The 17,994-nt window shown below is 32.4% G+C and overlaps 2 protein-coding genes across 3 annotated transcripts; one reads left to right on the top strand and one right to left on the bottom strand.

Moving 5' to 3' along the window:
* Window positions 1-374: 374 nt before the first annotated feature.
* On the bottom strand, window positions 375-4,609 carry LOC133869805 (uncharacterized). The gene is made up of 4 exons (XM_062306875.1): window positions 4,087-4,609; window positions 3,177-3,317; window positions 1,477-1,554; window positions 375-653 (listed from the first exon to the last, which is right to left on the bottom strand). Exons 1-4 carry the CDS (start codon window positions 4,387-4,389, stop codon window positions 441-443), a joined length of 735 nt encoding a protein of 244 aa, XP_062162859.1. The 5' UTR covers window positions 4,390-4,609; the 3' UTR covers window positions 375-440.
* A 1,323-nt stretch (window positions 4,610-5,932) lies between these two features.
* LOC133869893 (uncharacterized) lies at window positions 5,933-11,240 on the top strand. Of its 2 annotated transcripts, XM_062306986.1 has the most exons (5): window positions 5,933-6,314; window positions 7,674-7,814; window positions 9,332-9,406; window positions 10,469-10,610; window positions 11,185-11,240. In XM_062306986.1, the coding sequence occupies exons 1-4, from the start codon at window positions 5,961-5,963 to the stop codon at window positions 10,574-10,576; spliced, it is 678 nt and encodes a 225-aa protein (XP_062162970.1). In that variant the 5' UTR covers window positions 5,933-5,960; the 3' UTR covers window positions 10,577-10,610; window positions 11,185-11,240. The 2 variants fall into 2 exon arrangements, with proteins under 2 accessions (XP_062162970.1, XP_062162969.1); XM_062306985.1 differs by lacking the exon at window positions 11,185-11,240 and having other exon boundaries at window positions 10,469-10,720.
* The last annotated feature ends 6,754 nt before the right edge of the window (window positions 11,241-17,994 follow it).

Raw genomic sequence — 17,994 nt, 5'->3', positions numbered from 1 at the left:
GTTTTTGAGAATGTTGGTAGCATATAATAAATAGGATATCATTGATTTCCTTATCATATAATTAATACTTATAATGATTGAAAAGACAAATCAAATTACAAAAAAAAAAAAAAAAAGGTGCTATAAAATTTTCAACTGCTCATGTTCACCAATCCAACCCAATCCAAGAAGGAAGAAAAGCGATAGTGTGAGGAATGAAAAAGAAAAAAGAAAAGGGAAAAAATTACAGTATGTATATATATATATATATATATATATATATGGAGTAACTTCCTTTTGCTTTTAATTTAATGAAATATCATTTCTTATTGAAATATGTTATTTGTACAACTTTTATATAACAATGGCATAATAATACTAATGTGTCTAGTATTTTTTTTTAAAAAAAAATTAAAATACTAGACACATCAGTATTGTTGTACACCTAACATATATCTTTCTTACTTTTGTGTTTTCTTTGCATGCGCCTTGTGGATATCATCTTTGAGTAACTTCACTACGTTCTCAAACTTCTTGAAATTGGTAATGTCGTTGTCGACTTGGCTATCTTTCAAATTAGGTGGCCATTGAAAGTGTTCTTGAAAATTCTTAAAATCTTTCCAACATGTTTTGGCTTGTTCCTTGGGGTGACCTAACATGAGGTGAATGATACCCTGCGTAATATATTTCACAAGAGAAATGTTATTTAGTAAATTACTATCACGTGACACTTATATATATGGATTACCACATGAATTTGTAAGGAAGTTATAATAAAACTATAGTATCTTAACATTTTTCTTGCCAAATATCATGTTAAGTTGTTAACAAAGTTATTTGTGCCGCAGTATATTTTAAGCCCCAAACCATTAGTTAGTTTCACTCTGCACTGGATGATGTGATGTATTTTAAGTGGTTGGTAGTAGAAGCCACTTAAAACCCACTACGTGAATTACCGGTGTGAAATAGGTGCAAAGAGTAGTATTACTCAATTTAAGTGGTTTCCACCATTTTCTTACTCTGTTGATGTTGCAGTGTCAATCAGCCATGAAAACCTTTTTTTTATTTTTTATTTTTTTTTAAAAAAAAGGCTAATTCGCACACATTTTGCTTCAACAAATGAGATAAAAGCGCTGTTTCTATTCTAGTATGACGTAATTCAATATTAATTAAGGAACATTTAAAATCTTTTAAAATGTAGTATGTGTCGAGGTAGCAAAAAGCTCAATAACTTAATTAAATATTAATGGTTAGATTTTATGAACTCCACAATAGAGTTATCCTAAGGACTTTAAAGGATGCTAATTGATTTCAATTTGAGAACTCATATTGAAAGCAGACTTTTTGCCCGACTCCATCATATATATGGATATCAAACTATCTGCATTAGGGTGATCTTCAATGAAACTAGCAAGAGCAGATGTCCAGCTTTTGAATTCGGATTTAACTCTATCATTTTTAGCTTTGTTTTCAAGAAAACAAAAGAGAAGTCCTCACCTTATAGAGTGGACGTCGAGCATCAGAAATTTCTTCATGTTTCAAGCACTCGCAGTTAGAAGCCTTTTCAAAATCTCCCTAGAGTTATGTCAAAACAATAAGAAATCAGGCATGTGTTAGATTCAAACGGTCAAGTGAGAAACCTTTAGATCCCAAAGAGTGAAAAAGAAAAAAGAAAGAAAAAATAGATTTATTTTCCTTTTCCTACCACACAAATCCTCTATAAGAATGGAAAAGCATTTCGAGTAATTAAATGAATGCACATATGAATTACAAATTGGAACTACTTCCATATCTATGATCATGATATTTATAATTCCCTTGTTAATGAGCTTAGCTCTTATCATGAAACATGAAAGATATTGATGCTTTGGGGTATTTTTAACATTGGGGATTTACCATTATAGAAAAGATAAAGGTTCTAGTCAAGATTTGTTGCTAGTAATGTGTTTGGCATTACGATTTTATAGATCAAAAGTGTAATTTCATACCAAATTCTAGAAAATATATCGATTATATATGAATGCATTTTTATAAAAATGCGATTTGAAAATGTAGAAAAATCAGTATTTTCAAATCGTAGGCATGATTATGTATTTTTAAAAATACACAATTTTAAAGGTTAAACTACAATTTTACCAAACGTTTAACTTTATTCTTAAAATCAGATTTTTAAATTATATTTTTTGAAATCACAAACTCAAACGAATATTTAACATTATTATTAATAAAAGTCCTGTTGTCTTTGCAATAACGTACATTACGTTGTTACAAAACTTTGGAATATTGTTGGTCTCTCATTAATTACTGCAAGTTTGATGTACATTGACTCATCTTCCCCCAAGTTTGATGTACATTCTGCGTAAAATTTTTCCGGTAAAAAATGTTTTAAGGAAATCATTTTATATAAAAATGTTTTTCGCTCAAATTATTTTCTGATGTTTGGTGCGTACGAAAAATTATAAATCTTTTTTTAAAAAAATTTATTTATATATATTTTCATTCAATCATATTAACCTATAAAAAACAATTTGTTATTCACAATATAAAATAATTTTAAAAATTAACGTAAAAATTTGAGATCTGGTCCCCAAGGGGTAGTTCAATCGGATGGAGACCACACCTCATGAAGCAGAGGTCACTAGTTCGAATCCCCCCTCCCCCCTCTTGTGTGGACATTTCAAAAAAAAAAAAAAATTGAGATCTAGCAATTGTCTGGTGGAGGCCCGTCGGTGGTTCGAGAGTGGCTCAGTGGCGGCCCAATAGTGGCTCGTTAGTTGTTCGGCGTTGGCGTGGGGGTGGTTCGAATTGTCTCGATGGTGATTTGAGGTAGCTCGGTGATTGTTCAGTGGTGGTCTAGGGGTGGTTCGGTAGTGGTTTGGAGTAGCTCAGTGATGGTTTAAGGGTAGTTCGGGGGGGAGCCTGGTGGTGGCTTGATGTTGGCTTGATGGAAGTCCAGCAGTTTAAGAAGGAGAAACTCAAACTCAAAAAATGATTTGCGAAATTTAAAAACAGAAATTATTTTCCGAAATTAAAAAAGCTTTTTGAGTCAAACCGAAAATATTTTTAGATTAACAATTATTTTTCGGTCACACCGGCCAAATGCTACAAAATATTTTATTCTAAAATAAACGGAGCATACGAGAAAAAATAGTAGAGACATTTATAGTTCCCTACTCTTAATACTTATCGTTAATCACCTTGTAGATGAGCATCTCCACGAGCAACATTTCGATCTCATAGGCTTCTTGTTTCTTCACCTCATGTGCCTTCACTGCTTTTTCTAACATTTCCACGGCATCATCTTCTTTCCCGCTCATTTCCAGCTTTGCCACCGTTCGCTTCATCCCCAATGGAAAGCGAAATAAACCCAGAAAGTTAGGATGATTTGTGTTTTCCATGAATAGTTTTAAGATAAGGGAAACTAAACTTAATTATTCGTTCAAACGTGTAGCTCTTTCACATAGCCCCCCTTAATGTCCATGACCAGGGAAGCTTTTCTTTTTTGAAAAATAATAAAAAAAAAAAATCTAAAGACATAATTGTATTTTCACCATAAATGGTAGGGGTATGTTTGGTAAAGCAGAAATGGGAAAAAAAAAAAAAAAAAAAAAACATTTATAACTCCTGATCTTTCATCACTTTTGTAAAAGGTATCCAAACTTTAAAAAGTGTCAATTTAGGATATCTATCTTTCAATTTTTTTCAATTTCAACACTCTGTTAAATCTTGTCAAAATTTCCAAAATACCCATTCTTTTTTTTAGGAAAGAAAAAAAACGAAAAAATTGCTAGGATTAGATGTTTGTCAGAATTTAACAGAATTTGCAAAAATACCTATGCTTGAATCTTTAAAATTTTTTATAATCTTTTTTTAAAAATAAATAAACAAAGGGTTATTTTGTGAATTTTGATAGGATTTAAAGGAAAATTCTGAATGATTGTTGAAATTGAAAAAAATTGAAAGATGAATATCTTAAATTGACAGTTGGGTACCTTTTTACAAAAATAATGAATGGTCTAGAATTATAAATAAAGTTTTCCAAAAGAAGAAATTGACGGTCGGAATTTTTCTAACGCTGGCAAGTATGGATATATAGAAATGCCTAACCTGGAGCTGCTCAAAGTCAGGCTGCTCCTGCTCAAGTAGATTCTTTAACTCTGTCTCAGCTGTGTGCAGTGCTGCTGCATTCTCTTGCGCTTCATGATAATCAGCCAATCTGTGCAAGGCGAGTTTTCCTCCGTGGAGAGCTCCGATGGACGTAGACCTCGTAGGAAAACGTTGAATCTTAGTTTTTTTCTTCCTAGCACGACTCGCTAAAGCCCATGCAACAAAAATGCTCGCAAATATGAAAACGGGTGTTGCGATTGCCATAGTCATTGCTCTATCTCTAAACTTCTGATTGAGGCGCATGAGAGAATATGCACATTAATCAATCAATTTTGCTCTGTTCAGGGGTGTTCTCTCTGTGTCTCTCTCTTTTAGAGGAAGAACATGTATATTGGATGAATTTTTTTCTCAAACAAGTGGAAGAGATAGAATGATTAATTTCTCAGTCTTGCACGGAGGGTAAAGAAATTTATGCAGTTTCAGGAATCTTTGAGATCTTGTATGAAGGTTCGTTCCCAGTTCCTTTCCTAGATTGGAAGCAAGAATAATTGTCATCTACCATTGAGGGAAAAAAAAAAAAAAAAAAAAAAAAAAAAAGAGACATGAAGAAATGGTTCCTATGTATTGAGGACCGGATTAAAAGAGATTATAAGAGTATAAGCATAAATGCAGCTTCTTGGAGACAGCATAATATCTTCTATCAATGAATGTTACGATTCTAAATGTCTTACAAGGCTTAAAAACAATCATAATTAATCATGTGTATATATAAGCTATTAGGCATCATCCACTTGTAAGCCGGTTTCAAAGGTGAGTTTTACTCAAAATTTGTATAATTTGTTATCAAAGCCAATTATCACGTTGATGTATGGGATCGACGGGGTTGTGACTTTTGTGGTCGAGTCACCGTGGGGGCGACTTATAGTCGAGATTAAAATGTCTTGGTATTATGTATTGGCATGGTATTAAGCCATTAAATACTAATAGATAAGTGGAGCTAAAAAGAAAAAAATGCTACAATCGGGTCAGTACCGATTGAGTGAGTCACCGTGGACGTCAGTTGCGGAGTGTGGCAGTATGTTATGATTCTAAGTATCGTACATGGCTTAAGAATAATCTTAACCATGTTTATATAAGCTCTTGGACACTATTCCCTTACAAACCGATTTTCATGTAAGAGTTCTACATATCCAAAGTTTGTATTAAAGAATTTCGAAAGGGTTAATATTCACAATGCTTTAGGTGGCGTTTCATAACATTTTTTCGGATGTGTTTTGGTTGAAAAAATGTTTTGATGTGAAATAAATGTGAAATTAGCTTTAAATTTTTTATGATTTTTTTTTTTTGTTGAAATTGTTTGTTAATATAATGTTTTTACTTTTTTAGTAGAAATGAAAAATGAAAGAAAAATGTTTGATTTCATTCTCTTGCACATTTCTTGTCTACAGATGGACAAGAGATGTACAAATCAACCATCGAATCTAGGAGACCACATATAGAAACTACATATTCAATGGTAGATTTAAAACAATAATGTAAAAAAAATAAAACCAAACACCTCTCAAAAGAAAACGGTGAAGGTGTGTTACTAAATGAGGCCTTAATATATCTCTATCTAAGACAGATTCTTACTTGCACATGTTTGGCAGTCTAATTGGGAAACGAATAAAATTGACAGTGGAAGGACAAAAGGGAGATACCTTGCCAGTTTTGCACTGCAGGTTTTGTAAGCAATAAAAGATACCATGCTTCACTCCTAAATGGCTCTTTATTCTGAATCAAAAAGAATTTCAAAGATATGACCAATAAATACAAGTATCCTTAATTCTTCAAAGGCTAGCCTGCGCTATATTTTTTAATAGCAGAAACCTTCCATGGAATCTGCACTTTGCCTCCACTATGGCCCCTTGCCCTCTCTGGCCCAACGCATCCCTTCCACAGTGAGCACTACAAGGGCCACCAGGCCCTATTTCACCTTTAGCCATTCTTCTCTTATGCTTTCTAATGCTTCCACAAGCCAGCTGAAGGGGCATGACTCCAGACCCATAATTAAGCAGAAAGCTCCATCTGTTAGGGCATCAGCATTCCCCATGGGCGGGAAGGCTGCGCTTCAGTCATTTTTGGATATGAGTGCCTACCTAGCCTCCAGTAATATAGACTTCCAAAAGGGGAGCACTTTCATCCTCATCCCTTCAAGGCCTTCGGTAGAAGATGTTGCTGTTCTAAAGGTCCTCTTCTCTCCCTACTAATTACTTGTTAGAATATATATAAATTAAATGATTAAATATACATTTTCCTATTAACTTAAGCTTTTCAGATAGTAATTTAACATGGTATTAAAATGAAGATTCTGAGTTCGAACCTCGTCTCTATCAATTTACTTCATATTTCCATTAAATATTTCATGTGTTGGGTCTCACTTATTAAGAAAAAGTTTAATTCCAAATGTGAAGAAGAATGCTAGAATATAAATTAAATTATTAAATTCATCACTTACTATTAACTTAATCTTTCGAGATAACTAGTGATTTAATACTACACCTATCCTGCTAATAATTTGCAATGCATTTTAACTGCAATGACGCAACCTAAAGTTTGTATACCGGTATCTAGGTAAATTTACATTCAACTTCTGAAGATCCTTGAAATTACTCCTTTTGAAATCAGATTTGAACTAGGGATAGAGGAGTCACCTTTTCTCAGTATCATTCCAAAGCTACATCTTATAGGTTTCTACTACAAGTTAGTAAAAGTACTATCTAGTATGGTATCTTATTATTAATAATATATATGTATATATATAAACTGGATTTTTGCTGGCTTATTCGTACTATGTTTGCCCGCTAATGGAAGCCAAGCTTAAGGTTGAACCCTGACTCTACACTTCACATGGTATCAGAGTATAGATTATAAATTTGAACCCTGACTCTACACTTTATATTTCATATTAATTAAATATTTCACGTGTTAAGTCTTACTTTTTTTTCTTTTTTTTTTTATATGCCCACACAAGAGGGGGAGGAGGAATTCGAATTAGTGACCTCCGTTATATGAGGTGTAGTCCCCAGCCGATTGAGCTATCCCTTGGAGACGTGTTAAGTCTTACTTAATTAACAAGTCATGTTACGGGAACATTAGAGTTGTTGCAAATTTGAAATGGACTCATGAAGAGTAAGGTTGGGATCTTCAGCCTTAGGCATATTGACAAAGGCGACATATTCATTTTGACCTAACTAGTATTTACCCTCAGCTCACTTGAGATTAAGAAGTAATTAAGCATCATTTACTACTAATCCTTAATAGTTGATAGTAGGTACTGATGGATCAAGATTTTCTAGAATTTTTAAAGTATTCTATATTACGTAGATTTCCTCACAAAAATGTTTGGTTTCATTATCTTGCACATCGTTTTCCTCAAATTTCAATCATTGCTTTGAACAATTAAGAATTTACCATGTTTATAACCTCAATATTTACCATATTTTAAAAGAGATAGATGTTGAAATACCAAAATCTGAACCATTTAATTTGAAAGCAATAGTAACAATGTACCATGCTGTACTATTTGTTCGATGTTATGCTTGTAGATGAAGGCAATGCAGCTATTGAGATCAAGGAAGGGTACTGAGGCAGAGGAACTACTACAACAAGCAATTCAGAATTGTGAAGATGATCCTGAGCCTGCATACAATTTGTCCATAGCATTAGCAGAAGTTCTCATATTTCAGGTATGTAACTTCCCTGACCCCTGCTGCAAACAAAAGCCTTCTGGCATGGCACTGCAATTTTAAAGATATGTATTAAGACTTTACAATTTTCAACTGCTCAACCACAAACTTTTATTTCCTTAAAATCACAAAAGACAACACTCTGGATAGCAACTACATGTAGTTGGTGCTTATAATTTTCGACTTGGATCATCCATTCCTTAAAGTCTTATGGTGGGAATACTTTGGGTTTGAATGCACCACTTTTGTTTTCAACGAAAAGACCTAACCGACATACTACTTACCTAGCCGACTTAGAGCACTCCTAATGGATTATCTATTTGCAACTTTAAGTTAGAATAAATTAATAACAAAAGTGCTAAAAAGAGACTCCATCAGCTTATATATTCCAACTCTAGAATAGATTTTTCTTAATTCCATAAATAGTGCAACTCTACAAATAGAATTATACTATTCACTTATCTATTTTTTATTTTTTTTTTTAATTCTTTATCTCCACCTTTTTAGCTTTGTTTTTTGTTTTTTCCTTTTTCCCTCCACCACTCCACGTTCTTCCTTTTTTTTCTTCATTTTATAGTGGAGATCTAAGGGAAAGTGTGTAAAGTAGTGAAGTTATCAAACGGGACCCACATGGAAAAAAAACACTATAATGAAAAAATTAATGAAAAATAATAAAAAAAATAATATAGAGTTAAGAATAGATAATCGGATGGATAGTGCATTTTAAAACTCATTAGCTAAACTAAATAAAATAGATTTTGATTAGCTATTCTAGATTAAAAAATACATAAGCCATTGGAAGTGCTCTTAGGAGCATATTTTATAGGTTTAGCTCTTAATTTTGTCATTGGGACAATAACACAGGCAGTACTCTTCTGGCCGTCACAAGAAAGAAGCCCCAAAGTTCAACATGTACAAGATGAACAAAGAGAAAGTTCTCTTTTGTTAGAGGCCAGAAAAAGGTTCTATATATTGCGTGTGAAAGTGAGATTTTGGTATATTAGAATTTAGAATTTGAGTATTTTTTTTTTTGCCATTATTTTGTATTCCATCTCCAGTTACTGAATTTCTTCTTGATTATCTCTGAAAATAGACAAACCTTATATCGAGAGAATCGTGTAAATTTTTGTGTGTGATTGTTTGTGTTATTTATTGTGACCATAATCTATTGCAAAACACAACGTTTATATATGTTGGTTGCTTTGGCTTAATGGCAACTTGTAAACCATAAAAGAAGAAGTGCTGCTTAATTCAATCCTACCTGGCCTAACGTAATGATACCAAATAAATAAATAAATCTTAAATTGATGAGACAAATTTAATCATTTAACGATTATTCTAACAACTTGATTAACAATATATATTGGCCAAACCTTAATTAAAATTTTCCTGTTTAAAGAACCCGAATAACAAGATAGATTAATTGGTTAGACCGTAAAGTACGTTTTCTTCTTTATTTTATTTCTTCTCAATTATTTCTTGTTTATGTAAAGATTGAATTAATGTTTCTTATACAGGCAAAATACGAAGAAGCTCATAAGTGTCTCAAGGACCAACTTCACCCTTCCGATGCTCGATTTCATCTTTATAAGGTTCATGCATTCCACATTGTTAAGATGAATTTTGTTGGACAAATTATTCCTTAAGTTTTACATGCAGCCATATTTTGGAACAAAAAGAAACTTACAAAAATATTTTTTCCCTAATTACCATTTATCCAAAAATTTAAATTGTAGTGGGGTTAATTTGTTATGTTAAAATATGCATATCCTAAAAGTTTAGAGAAATGTTAGAGATTCTTCTAGTGTCCTTCTATGCTAACATGTCATCGGCCTGTTTTTAATAAAGAAAAATTACAACTTGATTTCTCTCTCTCTCTCTCTCTCCTATTTTTATTAAAAAATACAGGGTGTCATGTCAGTATAGAATGACACCAGAAGGACACTAAAAGGATTGGAGGTCTAGCATTCCTCAACAGTTTAATATGTTGAATAGTAAAGAAATTTGCATATTGTACTATCTAACAGTTTTTGTTAGGTTTTAAAAAATGGTCAGACAAACTTACACAGGAACAATCTAAAATAAACGAAGGCCAACAAAAAAATAAAAATAGATCTACATGAACAGGGTCTCACTTGCTAATTAACTATGGGTTATTTGTACGTAGAGTCTTTCTACAGAATGGGAGAGGAGTCGCACCCGAACAGAGAAATAATAACTCTTCAATCAATCTATTTATCCACTGGTCTCTAATTATAACATCGTTGCACCATCTTATATAACCCACCAACTTATTTGATAAAACATACTTGACGTAAACCACCAAAACATAGTAGTTGTACGAACAAGACAAAGACTAACAAATAAACATAAGATAAAACACACAACACAAAGACTACTAAAACATGGTAACTGTGAACAAAACAAAAACTAACTAATAGAGATAAAACTGAGAACTCTTGTTGACACAAAACTTCTTGGTAGTGATTGAGCTGAAACGCTATTGGTGAAATCGCAATATATATAGGACATGATCGATTGCATCACAAACTCTAATATTGTAGATGTCATAATAGAAGTTCGCATAAAAACATATAATATTTCAACAAAAATTGAAAATTATTTCTCCTCATTCCATCTCTCTGCTTCTGCAGGCTATTGTATATACTATGTTGGATAACAACGAGGAAGCAAAGAATTGGTGGGAAAAGTTTATAACTATCATTGAAGGAGGATTGGACATACCTATAGATATAGAGTGATGTTTCAAACTGTATGTTATGTGCGCAACCTCAGGTTATCGCCTTTAATTATCAGTCAAATCACAGGCATTGCGCGCGTGATAATATTTGTACCTTGAAATGAGATCACTAGATCATCAATAGTGCATTATATCTTAATTAATAGATTCTATCTCTACGATTTGATTGAGGCAGCTGAGATATAATCTCCACAATTTTTTATAGGTTTATGCTTGAATCTTTTTTTATGAATTATCTCTAGTCTAAGATTCCATCGATCCTATATAAACGTCCCTCTCTATATGAATTTCATATAATGCATCCAAAGGATATCAATAAAATCTTTTTTCAAATATCGATCTTATGTTAGAATATATTCAAAATACGCCTCCCAATCGATAACCATTCAATTGGGCTCATCTTTTTTTCTTGGCCCGCAGTCGGCCCCTAGTCGGTTCTAGGCCCATAGAACCTACCGATAACCGCCCAAGTGTGCTCATCATTTTTTTTTTATGGCCCGTAGTCGGCCCCTTTTCAATTTTTGGCCGGTTGTCGGCCCCTTTTCCAAAAAAAACAAAAAGGAAAAAAGAAGAAGAAGAAGAAATGGATCATTCATTTTTCAATTTCAGGCTCAAGTCAGTGTTCATCAGTCTACACCATCGGCTGTCACCACCTGCCGCTCGCCAGTCTCTTGTCTCCTCTGGCAACATCCGTCAGTCTTCACCACCGACCTCCGTTTTCCATCTTGATTTTGAGGGGGGATTATTTATTCTAAATATAATATTATTGATTTATATTTCTTAGTCTAAGTCGATTTGTGTTTCCTTGTATAAGTCGATTTAGGTCCCTATTTATTCAATTATAAATAGGGACCTATGTATTGTAAATAATCAAGTTATTGAGCACAATGTAGCCCTTTGAACTTTACCATGTGGATATAGGTCATAGACTGAATCACATAAATTCTTTGTCTCTTTTCTCTCTCTTACTTTCGCTATTATTCCGCTTTTATTCTATTTTAGATTTATACACAAATCTCAACATCTTATACGGTGGATTCCACGGAGCATTCCTACTTAGGGTACGTTTGGGATTGCGATTTCATAAACAAAAAGTGCGATTTTAAACTAAATTGCAAAAAAAAAAAAAAAAAAATGAATCGTTTGGGAATTGCGTTTTTAAAAAATTGCGATTTGAAAATGCAGAAAATTGTCTTTTCAAATCGCACCAAGGAAGTACTTTTTGGAAAACGCAGAATTTTAAAAATGAACCTGCGATTTTAAATGTCAAACTGTAATTTTCTCAAACTTTTAATTGCGTTTTTAAAAATCACTTTTTAAAATCCCACATTTTAAAAATCTCTATTTTTAAATCACACTTTTTAAAATTGCAAATCCAAGCAGACCTTTACCCATGTCCCTAGAGAAGGAAGAAAAGCATCTTGGATATTGCAATCTCTTTACTAGAGCAAAAAACTGAGAAACAAATGCATGCATTATTATCCATTTAAGTTGTTAATCTTATAATTAGTAACGACTCATGAGACCAAAAACTGTCCCCTTTTTTCTACCTTTCTTCATTGTTTTACATTTATCATATATATCATTATATTTTTGTCAACAAAATTCGGTTTTGATGTTGTAGTTGTTAAATAAAATTTTCACCCACATAAATTATGCATATGATTTTTGTTTTTATAGGTTATTTTTTAAGATTTTTTAATTTTTATTTTATTAAAGATATTTCCATCATTGGAAAGATATTGACAAATTTTGGTAATTTGAAAAGGATATTGTCTTAATTTAAAGTTTAGGGAGACATTATTAATTGAGTGGTAGTTTTATAGATCAGTACGTGGACTTTCTCCTTTAAATTACAACAACGTGAAGAAACCGTCACATTCTACCAAAAAATACCTAACTGATGAAATCTTGAGGTAAAATATGGAGATTTTATAACTATCTATTACCTTAAATTATCCAATTTGCTTCCTGTAATTTTTGAAAAAAGAAAAGAAAAAACAAGATTTTCCATGTAAAACCCTCTATATTTGAATGTATCCGTTGTGTAAACCGGCCGTTCTTTTGGCAGGGATCCTCTATATATGGATAATGGCAGGTATCAAGGTTAAATGGGACTAGAAAATCAGGCCCAGATCGGCCCTCCAGAACTAGCTACTTTTCATGCTTCAGCCAGCCAGCCCAACCGGCATAGTAGATACGTGCCTCTTATATATCACGCCCATGCAAACAGTGCATATAAAAAGTAGTGCGCAGCGTTGTATGGTAGCGGTGACGGAGCCCTAATTTTAGTTTTAATGGGAAAAAATAACAAAAATTAATTAAAATTATTAGAAAATATAACTAGCAAAATATATATATAAACAATTCAACAAAATTTAATTATCGTTAGAAACATATAAATATAACTTCTAACTTATTTTTTCACGCCTAATTAACGTTAATTTATTCAGTTGTCCGCATTGAGTTTTCATATTTTGAAGTCGCTACATGATTCTTCATTATCCCTCATTGGAATGGTAATAAGAAAGTATTCTTCCTAAGCAATGATTTACTAGTAGATTAACTAAATCTACCTCGACGAGCTTGTTTAGAGTTTGATTGAGGGGACTTAATTAATAGAATCATTTATTGTTCTTCATAATCTCAAATAACTATAACTATATATTTTATACAATTAAAATATGTAAAAAAGAAATATATATTCACCAAGACTTAATTTAAAGAGCAGTCTAATTAACTATAAAAGTTTAGATATATAATTTTATTTCTTAATAATAAATATAAAAATTTGATTCCATACCTATTTTTTTTTTTTAAAAAAAAAAAAGAAAAGAATAGAGAAACTATATGCAGTAAAGTGGCACTTGGAGATCGTGTGAAACTGCAAAATTGAAAGCAGAAAATACTATGGACGTGGGCTACCTTAGAGCACTCCTAAAGGCTTATCTATTTTTCAATCTAGAATAGCTAATTAAAATCTATTTTATCTAGTTTAGCTAATGAATTTTAAAATACACTATACATCCGATTATCTATTCTTAACTCTATATTATTTTATTATTATTATTTTTCATTATAGTATTTTTTTTCACGTGGATTCCGCTTGATAACTCCATTACTTTACACACTTTCCCTTAGATCTCCACTATAAAGGAAGAAAAAAAAAAGGAAAAATGTGGAGCGGTGGAGGGAAAAAGGAAAAAAAAAAAACAAAGTTAAAAAGATAGAGATAAAGAATAAAAAAAAAAATAGATAAGTGAATAGTATAACTCTACTTGTAAAGTTGCACTATTTATAGAATTAAGAAAAATTTATTCTAGAGTTGGAATACATAAATTGATGGAGTCTCTTTTTAGCACTTTTGTTATCTATTCTGGCTTAAAGTTGTAAATAGATAATCCATTTAGACATCGAGAGTGCCCTTAGCTTGTTGTGTTGAAAGAAGGAGAAAATGGCTGGCTTTTCGCTCTGTTCTAGGCACTGTCTTTCCACTACATAGTAGATTTTTTTTGTTTCTTGAGCTCCAGCATACAACAGCTAGCTAGTTCCCTTGGCGTGGGGTTTTAACCCCATTGAAAGTTTTGAAGAAGTGTGTCACATGTGGACATTTAAGCGCTTTGAAAATTGAAGTTTGAAGATACGGAGGATCTATATATGTTTGAAAAGTTTAAGCATCCAAAAAAAAAAAAAAAAAAATTCTTGATTGCCTTTTGAGTTTTGAGGTTAACACCATCACTTTGAAAACTTTGAAGCTTATTAACTCTACGTAAGCTCTTTGTTTGACAAGTACCTTAAGCACACATTCCCTTCTCTCCTTCTTGAATCTCGCTGGCTTTAATTTTAGAATGTCATACTTCATACGTTCAATGACGACTGTCATTGTTTAGATGATCAGGGGTGCATTTTTTTAAGAATGGACATGGAACAATTTTATTAAATTATTTAAACTTAAGAAACATTTATTTATACGAGCTACGAGAATCGCTTGCCCCCCTTGCCACCCGGTTTGGCTCCACCTATAGTTCGGGAGAAGGAGCATTTTATAGAAACTGATAATAAAATAAAGAGATGAAAAAAAGAGAAACACATAAATATTAAGGTGATTCGGCGTATGACCTACATTCTACAATGTTTTATTTATAAAGTTTTACCGATATTTAAATAAATTCATATACAAATCTAATCCCTTAATTTCAAAAAATCAAATCATCTTAGATTTTTTATCCTTTAAGTTAGACTTACGTGTTCTTTTTTGCAATGACTAGGCTATATAAAACACGTGGCAGTGTTTCCCTTACCCATAAATCCGTCAACGAGCGTACGTGGAGGGATTCAGTTATTAATTCCCCTATCCTGAACAAAGGACAGCGCGGGGAATGTGATTTTGGATCATGAGCAGGAAGATGATTAGATGAGAGTTAGCCATATATGTATGCCACGAGCTGCCAATGGCCACGGCTGTAACACGTGATGGGTTAACCGTATGCGGTCTGTCTCCTAAAATTTAGTGCATCTACGCAGCTAAATACAAACTTCGATAATGGCTTTATTTCCTTATTTGGTAAGTTCGAGGTTCCTTTTAGGTGCAAAGATGGTGGTCATGATGAGTAGGCCATGTAATATATATGGATAAGATTCACGTCAATTAACTGTTTAAATTAAGTAATTAATTAATATAAAAGGGTTCATTAGTTCATATAAGATTACTAGCCGTAGTTTTATTTTTGAACTTTCATTAATTTAGGTATTAAAAATTATTTTTTACTTCCTTATTTAAATACACTATATAATAACTTTTTCTTTTTATCATTTTTCTATACTAATTAGAGAAAGAGAGATGAAAGAAAAATTATTTAAATATTATTTTAAATAAATATTAGAGGAATGAGAGAGCAAAGAGAGTTTTTTCTATTAAAATAATGTGAAGGAACAAGTTCTGCTTCTTTAGATCTTAAGTACTACTTTTGGTTTTCATATTTCCTAAACTTAAGAAACAATAAGGGAATCTAATTCAATCAATTTTGTAAGAGTTTTTCCACATCGAGAGAAAGAAATAGAATTTAGAGAAGTTGTTGTGCTCTAAGTACTAGCCGAGCATGCAGGTGGATCTCACATATACTCTATCTTCAAATTACTAGTAATTTAAACAGTTAATTACTAACAATTTGAACAACTAATTGCTATAACTCCCGTGTGTATGTATATATATCAATTTGAAACCATATGTATCATACTATATACTTTCTGTCCTCGCAAAAGCTAGCACGCGTGTATGCTGTTACAAATAAGTTGACGTAAATCACCACACTTGCATGTGGTCACATTCTCTTTAGGCAAGAAAAAAAAAAAAAAAAAAACTCAAGTTATAAGGTGTTATTGATATAGCTAGCTAAACAAAGTTCAAAATGTTCATAAGTCAAGTCATCAATCGAATCACTATTAATTATCCTTTTTCATTTGATTTGAATGCCCTTTGAGGTAAATCATAAATATTAATAAGAATCAAAACTACTATTATGTTAGAAGAGCTGCTCAAAATCAATCCATATTTCAAATATGTACGTATACAATTTTTTATTTTTATTTTTTTTTTCACTTTTTTATAAAATAATTTTAAACTTTTTTATACTTTATATAACATCAATCATTTTTTATTATTATTCAAACAAAAATTTTACAATACAACCATTTACCCAACACATCCGTAATTAAGCTTTAATCCTTTAATTAGAAGTTTTCCTCTTTATTGCCACCTAACCTACTGGGCATTATATTCACAAAATTAATGAGGAGGATTAAGGATACGGTTTCTAGTGAAATTGTAACATACATAAATACCAACGATTAATATTAGCTGACTTGTTTATTACAACCCCCGTAATTGTAGTCTTAATTTCTCATTATAGTTCTTTCACATGAAACATATAACTGTGCGCTTGATATTATTAAGTTCTTTTTAATAAATGATCTCTTCCTTAGGGAGGTGCACTACAAGAAAACTGGATTTTAGTAACAAGAATTTAGTGACTTGCTGCCCATGTCTCTAATCAGCGCGTCGCTAAATGGCATTTAGTGACGTGTTATAATAAATGATCTCTTCCTTAGGGAGGTGCACTACAAGAAAACTGGATTTTAGTAACAAGAATTTAGTGACTTGCTGCCCATGTCTCTAATCAGCGCGTTGCTAAATGGCATTTAGTGACGTGTTAAAGTTTAACACGCCACTGATTAGTACTGACGTGTAAAATAGACATGTTACTAATTTTAGTCACTTGTCATATTTTCTATGTGGATTCGGATTTCAGCAATTTTTTATCTGAATTGTTAGCTGTTAGAATATATATTTTATATTATGTTGGTTTATTTTCTTAGAAAAATATTTCGCACTTAGGTTTGATAGTAATCGAATCTTTATATTCCTTGTAGGGTTTATTTCATTCCTTAATTAGTTTAGGTCAACTTATTCATCACTCTTATAATACAGTTTACTATAATACAATTTGATCAAAATGTAGCCCATACGTCTCTTCCGCTCCCGCTTTGTCTCCTCTTTCATATTATTTTAGTTTATATTGTATTCTACATGGTATCAGAGCTTAAGGTCATAAGTTCAAATATTGATTCAACAATTCACCTCACATTTATTCTACGTGTTTATTAAATTTATTATATACTATCAGCTTTTAGGACAAGTGACATTTTAACACAATCCGATTGAAGAAAAAAAAAAAAAAAAAAAAAAAGTGAGCAGAGCTTTTATATATGGAGCCCTCCTATCCTAACAAATAAGTGAATTTCCTGAGACCAGCTTTAACAGATAAATATTGCTGAAAATCTCTACCAAAGAAGATAGAGATGCTCCCACACTAGTTAATTTGCTCAATTCATAATCCCAAAAATAAACGAGCTAGGATAAAACTGAATGCCTGCCACACCTTACTCGATTGCCACCTAACCTAATTGGGCCAGAGCTCCAGCGTGGATGAACTGGATTTATGAGCTACCGAGACCTTGACAAGCTACAGTACTAAGCAACAGTGTTGGCATGTCGAGATATTTGCGGGGTTTTTAAGACTGACGAGACCTGACTGCATGCTGTACGTAGGTGTCGATCATTTCCATATCTTATCCTTTCAGTCCCATTTGCCAACCTTTATGAAGTACCGCGTGCTTCAGCAATCTCATTCCTCTGTCCCAGTCTCTCCACGTTTCACCGTCAGTTGCCGACACACGTCCTGTAAAGAACCAGCCGACCAGCGCAACAAGCATAGGATTATCAGAGTGCAAATCATGTCTGCGCGAGTGTCTGCATGCACGTGATTTCCCGTAAAGTCCAGGTTCCAACAACCCAACCAAATGAGGATATGCTTTTCGACTATCTATGTATTACTTTTCTTTTTCTATTTTATAATTGAG

This window comes from Alnus glutinosa, chromosome 5 (assembly GCF_958979055.1).
Source record: "Alnus glutinosa chromosome 5, dhAlnGlut1.1, whole genome shotgun sequence".
NCBI classification, from domain to species: Eukaryota; Viridiplantae; Streptophyta; class Magnoliopsida; order Fagales; family Betulaceae; genus Alnus; species Alnus glutinosa.
This window is presented reverse-complemented; position numbering and strand designations above follow the sequence as displayed.